Source organism: Corythoichthys intestinalis, chromosome 9 (assembly GCF_030265065.1).
Source record: "Corythoichthys intestinalis isolate RoL2023-P3 chromosome 9, ASM3026506v1, whole genome shotgun sequence".
Classification (NCBI taxonomy): Eukaryota; Metazoa; Chordata; class Actinopteri; order Syngnathiformes; family Syngnathidae; genus Corythoichthys; species Corythoichthys intestinalis.
The window spans coordinates 26,960,526-26,979,003 of NC_080403.1; the positions used below are offsets into that span (position 1 = coordinate 26,960,526).

The window sequence follows — 18,478 nt, forward strand, 5'->3', positions numbered from 1 at the left end:
TGCGGAATTTCTAAAGCTATGAACGTAAAACACTCTAGACTCTTGGCTAAAAGCAAAAACACGGGCAGTTATCATTCATTTTACATAAATATTTCAAGCTAAAGTTAGGCAATTTTTCCCATTCATTTCATTGTATTCACAGCGTTGCAGTGCATGCATTGTAAGAGTGTGACAATATCTCGATACAGCGATATATCGCGATATTTTGCAACCCGATGGGTTATCGATATGCTCCCGCCAATAATCGATACTTTTATTTAACTTATTGGCCATACAATGGAGTATTGATGCTGTAAACTGCTCAATGTTTGTTGAGCAATTCCTTGGCGGTCCACTAGGGGCGCTCGGGAGTGGCGGTGAGGGTAAAGTGCGCACAAGTTGTCTAGAGAAGAAGAGAGGAGGCCCCAAGTGGGTTGAAAAAATAAAAAAGCTCCGTGAGAACGGTGGAGGAAAAAATGAGAAAAATATTGCTACAAATCACACATGGGGACACACTTTAGATTTTACACCAACAAGAAAGGAAGTAAGGTGAACAAGGACTTTGCTGTATGCAAGAATTGTCTAAGAAAAGTAAGTTTCACTGGGAGCTGGTGACGTAGTGGACACTGGAGTTTGTGAGCTTCGCTTTCATCACTTGAGGTAAGAAAGTTTTGCAATGTAATTGACTTTTTAATTTACATGTATTATTTTGATGACATTTGGTGTTGAATGATATAAAATAAACCAGGACCCTAAATTGGATGAAAATGAATATCGAACAAGCCCACATGAATTTACCGATTTATTTGAGAACCAATTTCCATCTAGTTTACTACACAAACTGTTATTACTGTCATTTTGATACAATAAGCTATAAAAATGGTTTGAATAGGTTCCAAGATATATGAAGTGATGTGCATGATAATTAATGTAGCCTACATATTAAAAATAGGTAATTATTGAATTTTTAATTTCTATACATTCAATTCATATTTTTTTTAATTCAATACTTCCAACACAAAAAAAATCAGGATTTCAACTCAAACGCTATGAAGTAGCTAATATTTTTTGTTTTATTTTGTTGTTTTTAAGGTGAGGAAGACTGTGACTGAGCAAGTCTGACATCTTAAATGCTGAAGCAGATAGCGGAAGTGCTCAAACCAAGCAACAAAGTTCATTTACGAAGAAAAGACCCACCAATTTTATCACTGCCCCACTCCAAGCTCAACTGCTGACACCGACGGCACTTTTTATTTATTTATTTTTTTAAATATTTAAAATTCTAAAGAAATTAAGGGTGCCATTCATCATGATCTCTCCAAGCGATATCAGTGGTCGTGGTTGGTTTCCTCTATATGTGCAGGGGCACAATTTGCAGTAGATTTATATTTTACAGCAATGTTGCACAGAAAAGGTGTCACTGTTTAATAAATGACTTAAACAGTATTTTTTCTATTTTCAAATATCTTTTTTTTTTCTTTTCATTTCAACAGTTATATCGTAGAATGTCATGTATCCAATTTCTGACCAATATATCGATAATCGCTGTATCGTGATATAATCGTTATCGTGAGCCTTGTATCGCGAATCGTATCGTATCGTGAGGTGCCCTGAGGTTCCCACTCCTAATGCATTGTGCGAAAAATATAATCATTACCTTGAATCTTCGACCAAATCACTCTTGACACACTCTTGCCTGCTTGTATGCAGTAAAACATTCGTCCTATTTCCACTTAAATCCGGTGTTAGAACGCAGCGTGTGTTTGAGTTTGTCTCAGTGAAAGCCAGCTCAACTTCTGCCTGGGTCCAGCCACCTACGGGACGGCGTGGCGCAATGTTTGTGGGAGCTGTCTTGTCAAATGATGATGGAATCTATGATTTATAAATTGTAATTATTCTAATCTGATCCAATCAGTTGCATATAAGTGACAATCTGCACGTCTACATAAGAGCCCAAAAAAGTGAAAAATGTATATTCTGGGCATTTTCACTATGTATATTAAAAAACAACACATCAGTGACACTTAAAACCGGACGAATTGTCAAACACGTAAATGATAACTTTTACAATCGTTTTTGTTTTGTTTTTATAAAATACAGTGATATGACATTTTACCTAATCATCTTGTTGAAAATAACTTTTTTTTTTTTCAGAAAGGAGGGGTTGGGAGCTTCTGATGCTGCCCATCTCTGAATTTCAAATTTGGAAACAATATGTCTGCCTCACAAATCCCGGCAGACAACAGTGATGCAACATTTTCGATACAAGATAAACAAGGTTTTTGAGTCCACTTGAACAGTTTCTGGGAGAAATAGCTGCTTTTGAAAAATTCCAACCCATGTTTTTTACTGCTGATGACTAAAGAATCGAAAAAGTAGAATCCAGCTATTGTTCTTGGTAAAAGAAAAGAGTCTGTGCTTTCATTAGGTGGATTCTAAACATCAGTCGAAATGTTCTAAAACAGCTGGCAATATGTGCTCGGCTTGTCTGAAAATGCTGTCCGTGTTCTTTGGGGAGGTTATGAATGGCATTTTTATTTCGATTCATTTTAATGACTGGATATTTGAGTACTGTATTTTTCGGACTATAAGTCACAGTTTTTTTTTTTTTATAGTTTGCCTGTGGTGCAACTTATACCCAGGAGCGACTTATGTGTGAAATTATTAGCACATTCTGGTATTATTTCACATGTTATTTTGGTGTTTTGGAGTGACACTGATGGTTTGGTAAACTTGTTAGCATGTTCTTTATGCTATAGTTATCTGAATAACCCTTAATAGCTATGGCCATGTTTGCGTTCTGACTTTGGCAATGTGTGTTCAATTGTATTATTGACTTTTTTATATTGAAATGCATGCTTTTAGTTTATGGCGCTTTCACGCCCATGTGGGGGCGCACTCGCACTTGTTTACGCGAAGAAGAGCGCTAACACGCCAGAAGAAGACTGACAGCTACTCAGGGTCTCAGAGAGAGAGAGAGAGAGAGAGAGAGAGAGACGGCTGCGAACCTACGTTCATTGTTTATGCTTGTAAAATATCTCTACAGAGGCAACGTCTGTGTGCACCATCTTTTCTGTTGTTGTTGTGTGTTTTCTACCCGCAATCGGACACTTGGAGCCAGTTGTGTGGTTGTTTGAACGATGTGCTAATGCTAGCGAACGAATGCTAACCGTTTGTGTCATTGCTGTAATAGCACCTAATTATCATTTATTTACGTTTATGCTAACTTGTAGGACAAAATTGATTCAGAATATTATATGGACGTCCAACATCGTCATTTGGGAGTTTAGCTCGCTGTATAGACCCTACTCACATGACGTCACAACCACGCCTCCGCGCCATGTTGTCCGTCTACTTGTCGTGTTGATGTATTACTGCTACGTAAATTCCTCCTATTATGGCGTGTTTTTCTGCTCGTTAACGTTAATAATCAAAATGGTGAATGCGTGTGTGGCGGTTGGTTGCAATAACAGAGAAGATAGACGGAGAGACTTGAAGTTCTACCGTATTCCGAGAGACCCGGAGAGGAGAGCGAGATGGACTGCTGCAGTGCAATTCGACGAGAAAACTGGGCTCCAAACGATTACCACGGATTATGTAGTAGTCATTTTATATCTGGTAAGATGCATTTAATATATATTTAGAGGGTTTTGGGCTGACAACCACAATTAAGATCATTGCGAGGCTAATCGCCGACAACATACAGTTTCAAATTCAAGATGCTTATTTCTTCCCCCATCATTACATTTTGAATAATATTTAGCTGGTACCAAGTGAAAGAAGCTGGCCTCGTCTACGGATCATCAGTTAAACAGGTGTGCCTTTTGCAAAGGGGGCCAGATTTGGTGTGGTAAAAATGCGGGGGGCTACCTTGGCTGATTTACATAGAACAATATATTTAAACAAATGTTAGCAAACCCTTCTGTGTGTCACATTTGCTTTATTATTTTTTTAAATTCATAATTTCAACAGTCTCGTCTTTGTGGCGTTCTCTTTCGACACTCGGGCTCTTGCGAAATACTGCTGCTGTAGCTTCAAGTTGCTATAATTTCTCGCTGCGTATCTTCCTTGTCATGTTGTTGTACATGTCAGCGTGTCTTGTTATTATCACGTCACATCGAAATCTTTGAAAACAGCGACTGTCTCTTTGCAAATGAGGCAGACACAGTTGTTGCGTGTTTTATTGAAAAAATAGTCCAATATCCACCTATCCTTGAAGCGTCGGCCATCGCAGTCGTTTTTTTTAATTGATTGTCGCCATTTTAGAAAATTGGAAGTAAAGGGTCACACGGGGTAATGTTGCTTAGAGTGCTGCTCTTAAAGTTTTTCAAACTTTCGTGAGAATAGGCTGATTTTGTGTGGACAAGATAGTTGTAGATATCAGGGTAGCAGATGTCAGGCAGAGAGGGCGAAGACAGCGGGTCGAAAAATATCGATTTAGGCATCAAATATGGATCTGGCAAATGGATAGACTGAAGCTTTTCCACATAACGCCTTCTATGCAACGCATCCAATGAGTTTACAGCGTCTGAAAGCACTGGGGCTTCTATGAATTGCTCTATAAACTGAACGACTAATTGAAACCATTTAGAATAGGGCTAAACAGAGACGGTCAATATGGCGGCCGGATACAGCGACACGTCATTTTGTGACGTAGGTGAGTAAGGTCTATAGTAGGGTCTATTTTGTGACGTAGGTGAGTAGGGTCAGGTCTATTTTGTGACGTAGGTGAGTAGGGTCTATTTTGTGACGTAGGTCAGCAGGGTCTATTGTGACGTAGGTGAGTAGGGTCTATTTTGTGATGTAGGTGAGTAGGGTCTATAGACCCTACTCACCTACGTCACAGAATGACGTATCGCTGTGTCCGGCCACCATATTGTCCGTCATTTTTTAGCCCTATTCTCAATGGTTTCAATTTGTCGTGCAATTTATAGAGCAATTCATGGAAGCCCCGGAGTTATCTGACGCTGTAAACTCATTGGATGCGTTGCATAAAAGGCGTTATAAGGAAAAGCTTCAGTTTGTCCATTCGCCAGATCCATATTTGATGCCTAAATCGATGTTTTTCGACCCGCTGTCTTCGCCCGTCTCTGCCTGACATCTGCTACCCTGATATTTACAACTATCTTGTCCACACAAAATCAGCCTATTCTCACGAAAGTTTGAAAAACTTTAAGAGCTTGGAGGCTTATAAATACTTCGTTGCTGGTTGGGTGAAACATGTCCTCGTCCACGAAAATTCGGCAGGAATCTATCTTGTGCTCGGGAAGGTGAGTTACGAAATTTTCAATTCAAAATCTTTTGTTCTTGCTAACATCCACTGTCAAGTCTAATGTATTTCATGTCATTTGTCAATGGAGCTAGGGCTTTTAATGTTTATATGGTTTAGCGATAGCACTCTCACTACATACATACATAATATGTAATAAATATGAAGTGCGATAGCACTACTCCAGATTGTCCCTAGTTGAATTTATTTTTTGGCTTTTGACCTCAATAGTGAAATTGTAAATTCATTGTATGACAACTGTCTTATTATCCCCTTATAATTATATATTTTCAGGTAGTTCATTCACAACGTCTGAGTGTATGTTGTCGGCGATTAGCCTAGCAATGATCTTAATTGTGGTTGTCAGCCAAAACCCTATGTTAAATGCATCTTAACAGATATAAAATGACTACTACACAATCTGTGGTAATCGTTTGGAGCCAAGTTTTCTCGTCGAATTGCAGCAGCCTATCTCGCTCTCCTCTCCGGGTCTCTCGGAATCCGGTAGAACTTCAAGTCTCTCCGTCTATCTTCTCTGTTATTGCAACCGACCACCACACACGCCTTCACCATTTTGATTATTAATGTAACGAGCAGAAAAACACGCCATAATAGGAGGAATTTACATCATAATACATACAATACATAATAATAATAATACATAATAATACATAATTAATACATAATGCATCAACAGTGACAAGTTGACGGACAATATGGCGCGGGGGCGTGGTTGTGACGTCATGTGAGTAGGGTCTATAGCCAGGATTGAGCCGTAGCGTCCTGGTGAGGACAGTATATTCGCATTTCGTTGTTTACGCACTGTACACTGTACACTTATTCAGCATGTTGTTCTCTATTGTATTTTATATTAAATTGCCTTTCAAGATGACATATCTGTTCTATGTGTTGGATTTTATCTAGTAAATTTCCCCAAAAAATACTTATACTCCAGTGCGACTTATATATGTTTTTTTTCTCTTCGTTGGGCATTTTATGGCTGGTGCGACTTATACTCAGGTGCGACTTGTAGTCCGAAAAATACGGTAATTGAATTATGAGCCGACTAAAATTGTTTTCCGATTTTCTCGTAGAGGAAAAAAAACCTTTAAACACCTACACATCCTACACCACCAGATAACAATTTTTCTGTGACTTCAAACAATAGGGCCTTCATTAACCTTGATAAGGAGGATATACATTATTATTGCAATGTATATGTAACCCTCTTTAGTTGGTTCAAGTTTACACCCATCATGCTCTCTTTCACAGCCTATTCTGTTATGGTTAAGCAAGAATGTTATTGTGTTAAGTCGATGTCTGTACCTACGACTGATGTCAAAGGCCGATTCTGTTCACACAGGACCAAGGTTATATCTCTGAATAACTCATGAGATGGGAATGAAGATTGGGAATAAGCGTCATATATTTTATGTTATAGACCTAACATACTCTATTTGTCCCATTAGAATTCTAGATAGCATGAATCCAGCATGATGAATCAAATGTAAGTGCAGGGGCCTCAATGGTTACTCCATCCTTCACACGACCTTGAAGAGAACGAGGGATCCTCCATAAAAGCTTCATTTGCGTGATGGATATTTGCATTGAAGTTGGCACTGACGTTTGGTTTGCTCTCGACGAGTTTTGCACCGCGCCGGGTGCAGCATTTCAATGATGTTGACCTCACTTTTGCATCATTAGGACTTGTTGCTGGGTGGTTTGCAAGTTTGAATGAACATGAACATATTTTATCTGGTTCTCTTCTGCACAGGTACCACCAGGCTCCCTCGGGAGGGGGAGGTACCTGGCGTGGACTACAACTTTATCAGCCTAGGAGACTTCCGGATCCTGGAGGAGAGCGGCCTTCTCCTGGAGAGTGGTACATACGATGGTGAGCGCAATCACACTTACAGATCACCAGGGAGCACAGTTAAAGTGCGTACGACAGGAGGGAAAAAAGTCTTAAATAGCATTATTATGTGAATTAGAATCATATTTTGAGACGATTCGACTGTATACAACAATTTAGCAAAGCGCAGATGATGAGAAATTAGTCTTTTAATCTGCCGGTTAGCCACGGCTACCATTATAGGGCTCTAGCGTCCCCAACAGGTGGATGACGTCAGCGGGAGAATGGGCTAATCGGTTTTACTATTCAGCCCATTGAGGGGGGAGGAGGAAAACGCGACGAAGAGAGCAGCAAAATGTCATTGTTTCAGTCTCTCTACTCCAATATTTTTACAAGATATTCTTTTTATCCAAGTATTTTTCCCCAATAGCTAAATAAATGGCATGGTCATGACAAATAACAGTCTTGTGCTAAATGGAATATGAAATAATAAAACTGCATTTATTCAGGGCAAAATTACTCCATAACGATCAAAACTTTCGACTTCACCTTTACTGTCGCACCTCTCGAACGATATTTTATGCTACCTAAGTCGGGCTTATGTCATTTCCCTTCCCCGGCTTCGGAGAATGTAAACAAACCAAGAGGCGTGACAGCTAGCCGACATGTTAACCCGAACCGAGTGATGTTTCAAAGTCTTCGAAGCGGAAAATCACACATAACTAGCCTGTATCATTTCACATAACGACTGGGTTGTCGATTGTCTTCGCCGATCGGGAACCCGCCCAGCAGCGAACTAGTAAGAGCTCGTTGTTCCCCTGCTTAGGGCAGAGGGCTCGTTGGCGGGGAAGCAGCTGGACAATGACCGCCGGACAAACCGGCCGACGTCGGAGGAGTGTGTAGCTGCCAAATGGTTAATACTAATATGGCAAAAAATTGCTTTACTACACGGCGAAGTCGTAAACAGCGAGAGACTCAAAGGAGGGCGGCTGCAGTTGTTATGCAGCTAACATGACAATATGTGTATGAGGAGAGCTTTTTATATTCCCATCCATTATCAAACTAAGTAGTCCTTTATTTAAAGAAAGTTTGTAGTGTTTACTTTGTAATAGCTGTGTTCGCGGCTATTTTTAACACAAAGTTGAAATTTCTGATCAGTTGGAAAATTTGACAGAACACCGGGTACATGAAGAGGGGAATAAGCCGAGTATAGTGCTCTCCCGGCGGGGGGGATGTGCGACAAGCCGCCGGTCAGCATGTCAGCCACAAAATGCAAGCCACCTACATATTAAAATGATCACAGTATTTGACATAATACAAAACGCAATGTTTACTCACTTCCTCGTAAGTCCGGTCCCACAGTAGTAGGGCTTGTTTTGGCCAATATCCACCGGTGAATGGGAACGTTTTGAAACCTCAAAAAGAGGCACACGCCTCTCCCTCGTACAGCAAGATTTTTCTGCAGCTGTTTGGCTGGCGTCATGCGAAAAATAAACGAATTAATCCGCAAAATCAGCTGAATCCTTAGTCCTTCTCATACAACAGTACGGCTGTATAGTGAAGAGGACTCCTTCTCCCGTACACTTCACATAGCCCTCTTCCTCAATGCAAAACCAAAGCCGGAAGTCTGAAGTTTTCGTAGCGCGGGATTCAAAAAATGGAATAAATATATCGATCGCTTCTTCACACATCCAAGTGGTCCATTTCATTCAGGAGCATAAAATACCACGTGTATTATGAAATAAACATGCTTTGTCACTTTAAAGTGTGGTAGGATCTAGTGGGTCACACGTAATCGAAAAAATAATGCAGAGGTTAAAATGAACAACTCAACTCTGTTTTACTTCCCACACCAGCTGACTGAGTTTGTGTTCGAGTTTGTCCTGGTTTCGTGACGTATGTTCATATATTGACTCATATTGTACGCAAAGCTAGTTGGCAACTCTGAAGCAGTTTTGTTGACGTGTATCATGCAGCGATTCGTTTGAGGTAGGCGACGCGCCTTCACGTGGTGTTTGTTGGGAACGTGCTGAGCAGCTGTGGCGCTGCATGTTGACCTTATGTAAACCAGCCAACCTGCTGTTCCCAGCAGCCGGCTGCGCTGTCGCACACCAGGTGGCTCCGAGGCACTCCCATGCCTCCACAATTCTGAATTTCCACAAAAGGACTTCGACATCAAGGCTTAGGAAGTATAGCAGACGTCTTCACCTGCAACGGAGCGCTCGCTTTAAATTCTGAGGCCTTACCAAATGATGCAGGGATGGGATAATGGGATTTCTCTTACATTGTGTGATCATTACAGCAATAACATGATAATCTGCCTGCTCGCATCATGCAGAGTGCATTCTCTCTCGTCGCAAATCCATACGTTGGCGAAATATAGGCGAGTCTTTTGCTTTTTCTCTCTTACAATTCGCGAACGACCTGAATGGACTGACTGTCTTGCCTCCTCCTCTTTCAGCGCCAGCATGTGAGCGCTGCTCTTCGCCATATGATGGAGAATTAAAAAGATAAAGCTAAATCCTCCTCCAGCCAGAAAAGCGCCTTAAGGCTGAGAAAGCCTTGTGTGTTAGTGGGAGTGTGTGTGTCCACCAGCAAGGTGCACTGTTGGATGTGAGCTTGTTGCATCAGCTTCCTCCATCAGTCTCTGATTTAAGTGATAAATTTTCTGCCATCTACTATCAATGGGTATTAAGTCACCTCCCAGCTCAGACAGGGCAAAACTTTGACCCAACATTGAAAATGCAATAACGAGGGAGACGATATTGTGCCTTAAGGTATGGACCAACTTACTCAAGATGCGAGCCATCATGCGGCCTATTTTTTGCTTTGGCTTCAGACTTGAGATAAGAAAGCTGTTTGATTGAAGTGAATTCAGTTAGACTCACATCATTGCACTTTTTCGAGCAGGAACTTCCATTTTAAGGTCATACTACAGCATTTCAATTGGATTCGAGATTCCATAAATCGCAGTGTTGTCCAGGTCCTGTAGTAGCAAAACAGCCCCTGACTGTTTAACTGCCATAACCATGTTTGGTTATTGGTACATTTTTCTTTTCCTAAAATGCTGTTACAACTTCAAACCAGATAACAGGTCACACACCTTTCAAGAAATACCAGCTTTTGTCTCATCAGTCCCAAAATTCTTGGGAATCATTAAAATTTTTGTCTTTTTAGTTTAGTTTAGTTTTTGTTTTGTAAGGTCAGATTTTTTCCTTGGAACTGTAACATAGCTGCCATTTTTGTCCTGTGTCTTCCTTATTGTTGAGTCATTGAACACTTAGGCGTGCAGTTCCATAGATGTCAAGGGATTTCTTTTTGACCTCCTGAATGACGATACTGCTAGGGTTGTTTTTTGTAGGCCGACCATCATTGGAAGTTTCACCACTGTTCCATGTTTTTACATTTGTGCACAATGGCTCTCTCACTGTCATTCAGCCCAAAAGCTTTAAAAATTGCATAATTTATTACCCTTGTCGGATGTATAGATGTCAAATTTGAAGGTTTTTCTATATCAATTGAGATGACAAAGACTACATTGTCAAGGTTTATGAAACTAAATGGCTTAATGTTGAACTATATCAGACTTATTCCTCCAAATTTGAATGAAAATTTCAAAGATGTACTGTACGGGCTAAGGATTTCATTGCTGATTTCACACATGATCAACATGTCTAGGGTAACAGACTGCAGTGCGGTAGTGATTCTCTGCAATTTTGACCTGTTTAAAAACATTCCATCAAAATTAGAAGAAATTTTAACAGGAATTCACTGAATTGTTTCATGCAGAGCAAGTATTGAACTTTTTTTTTTTTTTTTTAATCGACTATGAAATCTACATATCTTTGAATTCATCAAATTTGGAAGACTACATATTTGGGCTAATCAGGGTTGAGTGTGGTCAGTAAAGATGATTTAAGTCTTGCAAAAATCTCACGAGCTGCAGTTAATTCATGATTTAACAAAGGAGTATACTACTACTTTTTCACAGAGGGTCAGATACAGTGGGGAGAACAAGTATTTGACACACTGCCAATGGGAAACCCCATTGACAGTGTATCAAATACTTGTTCTCCCCACTGTAGCTTTGAATATTTTTATCCTTAACAAATATAATCACAATGCAGTTTACTTTATCTTTGTCGAATGTTTATTTGTTTGCTAAACATTAACGTTAAGAAAGGGGCAAATGCTTTGACAAGGCACTAGATATACTGTAACTGAACACCTAGCCCACAGTATATACTGTATGGTATTCTTTTTACTAAACATCCTCTGGGTGGGCAGGTGTCAGTGCCCCCTATATCTCAGTAGGACTTTTATCTTCTTTCTGGTCTTTTTTTCCTTACACTAAAAGCCAGTCAGCACAAGCTTGAGCTGCGAACGTCGCGCTCCCTACACTCCAATGCCGAGTGGAAGTAATCGCATTAAGGAACTGGCGCTCTCCATTTCCACTCTCCTTCTCTTTCACTCCTTTCTCCTTTGAGCTCAGCTTGGTGTGTAGTGAAAAAGCGCAAAATAAACAAGGTCATCTGGGTTCTGTCACAGGTCAACATGGTTATGGCTCCCCTTGTGGCCGGCCAGCCAATTGCCTTCACTTCACACTGACTAAACTGTGCTCAAGGTAGCGGCCTAATGGTGCTCGGAGATATCCGTAATAGTCTCGCTAATAGTCTCCAGTGACTTGCCTGGATGCTCATTATGTTAATGGCTCATGTTCTGCTTTCTTTTTTTTTTCCAGCTCGGCTTTTATAGTCACCCTTCATACGCATAATTTCCCTTAAATACCCTCTTCTCTGTTATTTTATTAATCACTCTGACCCTCTGAAGAACTCTCATTGTACCCGGCATGGCTAGATTAAAGGCGAGGTGTGAAGGATCTTTAACAGGGTATTTGTTTGGTACGCCCCATATACTGCTGGGGCCAATGGAGTGTATGGCTATCGTTACTACTGACAACCAGGAACAGAGACAACTTTTTTTGTTAGAAGTCCCAAAAATGTTGGTCGTATCTCGAATGTATGTGAGGACTATTTAATCCACATACGGAAAATATCTGCTGTCAACCGTGTGTGACCTGTTAGCTCCTGATTAATCACACCGGTAGTGTGGCTGATCAATGTCAGCGTGTGTCGGCAAATTAGCTAGGGGCCTCCTCCATCTCTGCCCGCCATCTTTGTGTCCGCTAATGAAGACATCTTTGAAAAATGTGGCTGCCTCGTAAACAGCAGGTCGATTGACTGGAGGGGCTTGCTTTGCTCCCATCCATCCAGTCTTGGTTTCTGGCATGTGCTTAACTTGTTTCCTGCCATTGACGGTGACAGACGTACAATCTAATGTTCAACCACACATAATTTGCAAACAGGCGGCTTGCGCCTCCTGAAAAATCAGCGTACCACAGCCTTGCAATCACAACAAAGAGTAAATGGAGAAAAAGAAAATGGTGCAGCTCTGTAAATCTGATGGTTAAAGTGCTTCTCTCCAAAAGATTTTTGGCGGTGAATCTACAGTGAAGAGTCTCATAATAGAGGGATAATATGATTTAGATTCAAAGGTATACGCAACAGATTAGACCCGGGGTCTCCAAACCGGTACTCAAGGGCCGATGTGGGTCCTGTTTTTTTTTTTTTTTCTTTCGTACCGATCGAGTACAAACAGTTTAACCAATGATATTTATGCTAAAACAAGTAGCACCTGACTACAATCAACTGATTACACTTGTAATTAGGCTTGTGCCAGTATAAGATTTTGACGGTATGATAATCTTAAGCAAAAATACCGCGGTTTCATGGTATCACAGTATTGCAATTACAGCTCTAAAATCTGTTATTTTGAGATGTATGGGTTAAACTTTTGTGTCCATTGAATAGGATTTTCTTAATTTTTCACAACACATTTGCAAATTGGAACATCAAATATGAATATGTTAAAATAAAATACAAATATTTTAAATAAAATTGAAATAAATAGAACTTATAGACTAAAGCCACAGCAGCAGCTCAACTTCCCAAGCATTAGAAGAAAATTCATTATTTTCCATAAAACGTAAAAACACTTCTAAATAAAATAAAGAAAAACATTATATACTGTATATATTGCAGGAACATCACTGACTTTATGCTCCATCTCAACATTTTTAGAGACTTGCTCATTTTCTACATATTTTTCTCTCAATCCAAGTTATGATGCAGGAATGTGAGTATGTTCACCTTTTCTGGGTTAGTACCACTACTACTATTAGTATTAATTAGTTGAATATTAATGGTGAATAAGAGCAAAAGATGCATGTGTATGACTCGTATCATTATTTACACATTATATACCACCCCCATACACACACACAGTCTCTCAACACAGAAAGATGCCGGAGAGAAAAAAACACAAGATGTATTGTGAAAATATTATTTTGAACAGATATTTACAATGGGCGAAGACTTTACAAAAGTACGCTAATAGAGAGGAAACTAGTTAGCTGTCTTGGCATGCTAAGCAGCCACATTAACAGCCTTGTTAACAGGCTTACGTTATAGTATTTATTTCACTATCACTATACACACAAAACACACTGAAGTGAACTCTTGTAGCTGGTGGGGGAACGTTCATGACAGCATTTACTTACTTTAAATTTTGTGTAAAGTGACGGATGATGTACACGTAAATGTGAAATCATGTTGGAGGCGTTGCCTGCACGTCGTCTGTCCTTCCTCTTCTAAGCTGTGGCCGTCTGTTTCTTTTTGGTAGCCAAAATACTGCCATACTAGACTAGACTCTTTTTGAGGGGTTTTTAAAAAAGCTCAGGTGTAGTTTTGACAGTGACAGCCATGGTGTAGCACAGCTGACTCACTGAGCAACAACTGGAGGCGTAGGGGTAAGCGCTGCCGCTCCAAGCAATTTCTTGCTGCATTTTTGGGACAAAAAAAAAATATATATTGTAATGAGCCTACATCAAATGTAAAAATGTTTAAGGTTAAATGTCATTTTGTACCGTATTGGCCCGAATATAAGACAGCCCTGATTATCAGACGACCTCCTCTTTTTCAAGACTCAAGTTTGAAAAAACTTTTTGAACATCAAATTAATTTTTATACAGAAAATAATTACAGTACATCTGAAACAAATGATTTTACCAATATATTTAAGAGAAAAAGCATGTTATTTTGCCTCATTCAAATCTTAATATGTGAACATTTAAATATGTAAACTAAAGTGCAATCACATTGGTAAATGAATGGCTTCTGGTTTTTGAAATGTAAATAAGCCAATCTATTGTGATAAAACAACAAAATTACAATAACTGCATTAACCATCAAAGTGAAGTCTAACTGTAACTGTAGTTTTGAAACAAATCTGAATAAGGAAAAACATTGCAATGAAATAATGCAAACTGGTTAAACTAGTAGCTGAGATCTGTCATGACAGAACATCGCTTCAGTGATATCTGGCGCCATCTAGCGTCGTGAATGGGGAGAGAAGCTGAGATCAGTCACAACTGAACATTACTTCAATGATATCTGGCGTCATCTAGCGTCGTTGTGAAATGTGAATGTCTAGACCGCGAATATAAAACGACCCCCTCTTTTTCAATCTTATTTCAATGCAAAAAAACACCGTCTTATATTCGGGCCAATATGGTAAATTGATATTTTTCAACACCATTTGTCTTAAGTGTCCCATAGCTCAAATAGTTTATAAATGTCAAAGTCACTATTTTAAATAGAATATATAGTTTATGTAATTGTTTTCCCTATTTTTTGTATCCTCAATAGGTTGTGAAACTAACCATTTTTATCGTAATATTTTCTATTAAACATAATTTTTGCACTTGCCAAAAAATAAAAAAAATATAATCAAAATAAATTTTACTGATGAAGGAAGGATTCTAATCTTGAACTCACTGGCTGCCACTGACAGGGATAGACGTCAAACTTATTATATATAGTGAATTATCACTGCTAGCTCTCCCATTACAAATGGATTTGTCGTCATCCATCGTCTATGGCAGCCACTGAATTAATATGATAGTCTCCATTAGAGCTGTCCCGACCCGTCGACGAGCACAACATCCCGTCAACGGTTAATGAAGGGTTAAAAAATGTATATGTGTGGAAAGTTCAGCATGTCGGACGCTTGGTATGCAAGCGGGGAAAGCGGCACAAAGCCAAAAAAAAAGCGCACCAGAGAGTCCAAAACACTGACTTATTTTTAAAGAAACAAAGGAGGGTAGGTACACTGTTGTGTTCTGTCTCTTCAATGCCAAGCTTGGCTGCACGTCGGCCGTGAATGATAACGACAGGAGATTCTAAGTCCATCTAACTAACTAATGACATGTATTATTAAAGTTGCTAAGCCTGTCGCGATATGCAATGAGTCAATTTATCGCATGGTAAATAAAAATGAGGGCGGTCATTTTCACAGCTGCGTTTTGTCGCTGCGCGTGCGTGTGTGCGTCCATTTGTGCGTGCGTGCTGATGGCATATGAGACTCCAGTTCTTTTCTCTCATCAACACGCTGTAGAATTAAAGTTCAGACATACAAAATAAGAAAACACATCTATATTAAACACTATATACATTAGCATTGCTACATTGAGGTGAATGGAGAAAAAAGACGACCTACTTTAGCCGGCTATAAAACAGACAGCCTTCTCCAAAACTTGTAGTTAAAAGGTGACACTTCAAACATGAAAAATCACTGGTTAACAGCATTTGCAAAAGGGAAAAAATCTATTACTGACACCACATGCAATCACAAAAAGTGCTTTTTTGCGCAGTGTAAAGTTTAAATAAGCGGTTTAGCTAACGTACTTCCGGTGAGCATTTCAAAATAAAAGCATGCCATGTTCGTCATATAAATAACGATTTCTGGAGTTTATCCCACATACTTCAGGTTCTACACTAAGAATAGCTTTAAAATGACACACTTTATGAAAAGTCTGATTGGCAATGAATAATTATTATAATACTATTATATATAGTACTACAGTATACTATGATATTAATGCTAGGTATTTTTTGAAGAATTGTTTTTAATCATGTTGGAAAGGAGAAGTCAGTGTTCTGAATCTGTTTACATTCCATTCTTTTGCACAAGTTAATTCTATCAGCATTCAAAGTCATTGTTTATTTGTGATCTATTATTGTTATTTATCAGTTTATTTGTACTTCAATAATTTAAATGTTCCAAAATGTTTGTGTGAATTGATAAGCGTCAACAAAAATGTCATTGCTAAATTAGTAAAAAAAATAAATGAATAAATAAAAAATTATAAGATTAGTCAACTAATCGTAAAAATAGTCGGCTGACTAATCGGGAGAAAATTAGTTGTTTGTGACAGCCCTAGTCTCCATAGGGTGTCATTCAAGCTTGGACAGCCATCAATGCAACCATCAGCCCTCCTTCATCTTTTTGCTTGGAAATGGAAAGCATGTAACAGCCTATGTTTCAATCATGTCAGTCCAAGATGTGCGAGCAGCTAAAAAAAGCCCACTCTTAAGGCCCATGACGTTAGCGTGTTTCTTGTTAAGTACCGTACATGAAAAGCTTTTACTCTCATGTGCAGCTGTGTCAAAACATGATTTTTTGGTGGGGGGACAGAGGCTAATTAAATTTCATTTCCCAGCGGTGTCACTCTCTGTTCTTTAATTAATCTGATTAAAAATCGGAATTGAAGCACAAGCTTACTCTTATTTGCTGATCATTTATGGGAGTGAAATACTCGACCTTGCAAATGGATTACCTGCAAATAAATGGAGCTCAGCGCATCCAGCAGCACACCATTTAGCCAAGCATCCTCATTTTTATAGACTTACTGCACATACCCCAAATCCTCCCCCTCACTTCTGTTATCTGACTCAATATTTATCGCGTGTAACACAAGGGTTTTCTTCATTAGTGGGGAAAAATGGCAAATGGAGAAGAGAGCTAATTGCCATATTCAATGAACAGTGTAATTAGTCGCTGGCAAATTCCAAGAAGAGTGATTTTAATGTTACATGAGTCACCAAAGCCCTCTGGTGCGCGTCTCGTGAGGAGGAGCAGGTTAAGAGACGTGAAATATACACGCTTAGGAAGACGGGCGCCAGCGAGTAGACAATCTCGCTTATGTCTTTGTATTATTCAAGTAACAAGATTTTCAAAAACTATACTCTTTATCGCTCTATCTGCACTCAATGACATATTCTTTCAAAGATTCTTTTAAGATGAGGGTGTTTGATCAAGGTCAAACCTAACTTTTTCCAACCACTTATCAATAAAAAACATGTTAAGGATTAAATCTCCTTGTCAAACTGCATCGATCTGAAATATTTCATGCAGCAGATCTCAATATATTCTAAATACCACCGTTATTCGTCATATTGTAGGGGAATTGTCTTCTATTTATCTCATTGGGTGCCACCGACAACAATAGCCTTCCATTTGAACTGGCAGGGCTTGCAGTGAAAGATCACGTTTCAATGCTCATGACAGCAATAGACACATTTTAAGAGGTCCAAATGGATTAGACGCCTGTCAAAATTTTCCCACATCTTTTTGGAACAATGCTGTACAAGATGCAGATTTTGGTTTTGCAATTTCACTTTAACCTAAAAGTATTTGTTTTGCTTTATTGCAATATGCTCAAGAGAGATGCAAGGTAGCACAGGTGAACTTTACAAATTTTCTCCAGTCTGAGAGTATTATATTTGTTTTTCATCATTAATAAATGAACGCGTTTTTTTTATCACATCTTTAAATTTGAAGAGGAACTTGAGTCTTTTGGCCCAAAAAAGACAAGTTCTGTCATATGGGATAAGTATGGGCTGATATTTATGTTATCATAACTCAATCTGAATTGCTATACTTAAATTTGACATAGAGTGGTACCTTGACATACGATTGCTTCGACACCTGATCTTTTCGACATCCGACGTAAAATTTGATTCGCCATTTGTTTCTGCATTCGACGACATGCTTGAAATACGACGACATGATCGCACCGCAAACGAACGCACAGCAGATTTTCTTGTGTGAAGAATCGACACAGGACAAGGAAAAAAGTGACGCTTACCTTCTAAATGAAGATGCAAATTAGAAAGAAATATGAGCATAGGGTGCGCATCCGTGAACTGGCTCAACAATACAGCTCCACGGTCCTCCGCCGACCACCCTTCGCCGGTCTTTATAAGTTAAGTTGACAATTAATATTGTGGTAACATCGCCAAAGAAATCGCCAGCTTCGTCACGTTTTTATCATTTATTTCACAACTTATCCAACACAAAACGCATACAGCAGTTGCCGGTGTTCTCAAGACAACATTGAAAACAAAAGTAAACTCAAGCTCACTGCTCCCTCTCTCTGTCACGTCAGCCACGCGGTGCGTTCAGGTAAAGCAAAAAAC

General features: G+C 39.3%; 1 protein-coding gene across 2 annotated transcripts in view; it reads left to right on the forward strand.

Annotated features, from left to right (window-relative positions):
• Window positions 1–18,478, forward strand: part of LOC130922186 (membrane-associated guanylate kinase, WW and PDZ domain-containing protein 3) — a 271,915-nt gene that overhangs the window by 184,516 nt on the left and 68,921 nt on the right. For both annotated transcript variants that reach the window (XM_057846775.1, XM_057846776.1), the window contains exon 3: window positions 7,023–7,142. In XM_057846775.1, coding sequence (XP_057702758.1) covers window positions 7,023–7,142 — 120 coding nt within the window. The remainder of the gene's footprint in view (window positions 1–7,022; window positions 7,143–18,478) is intronic.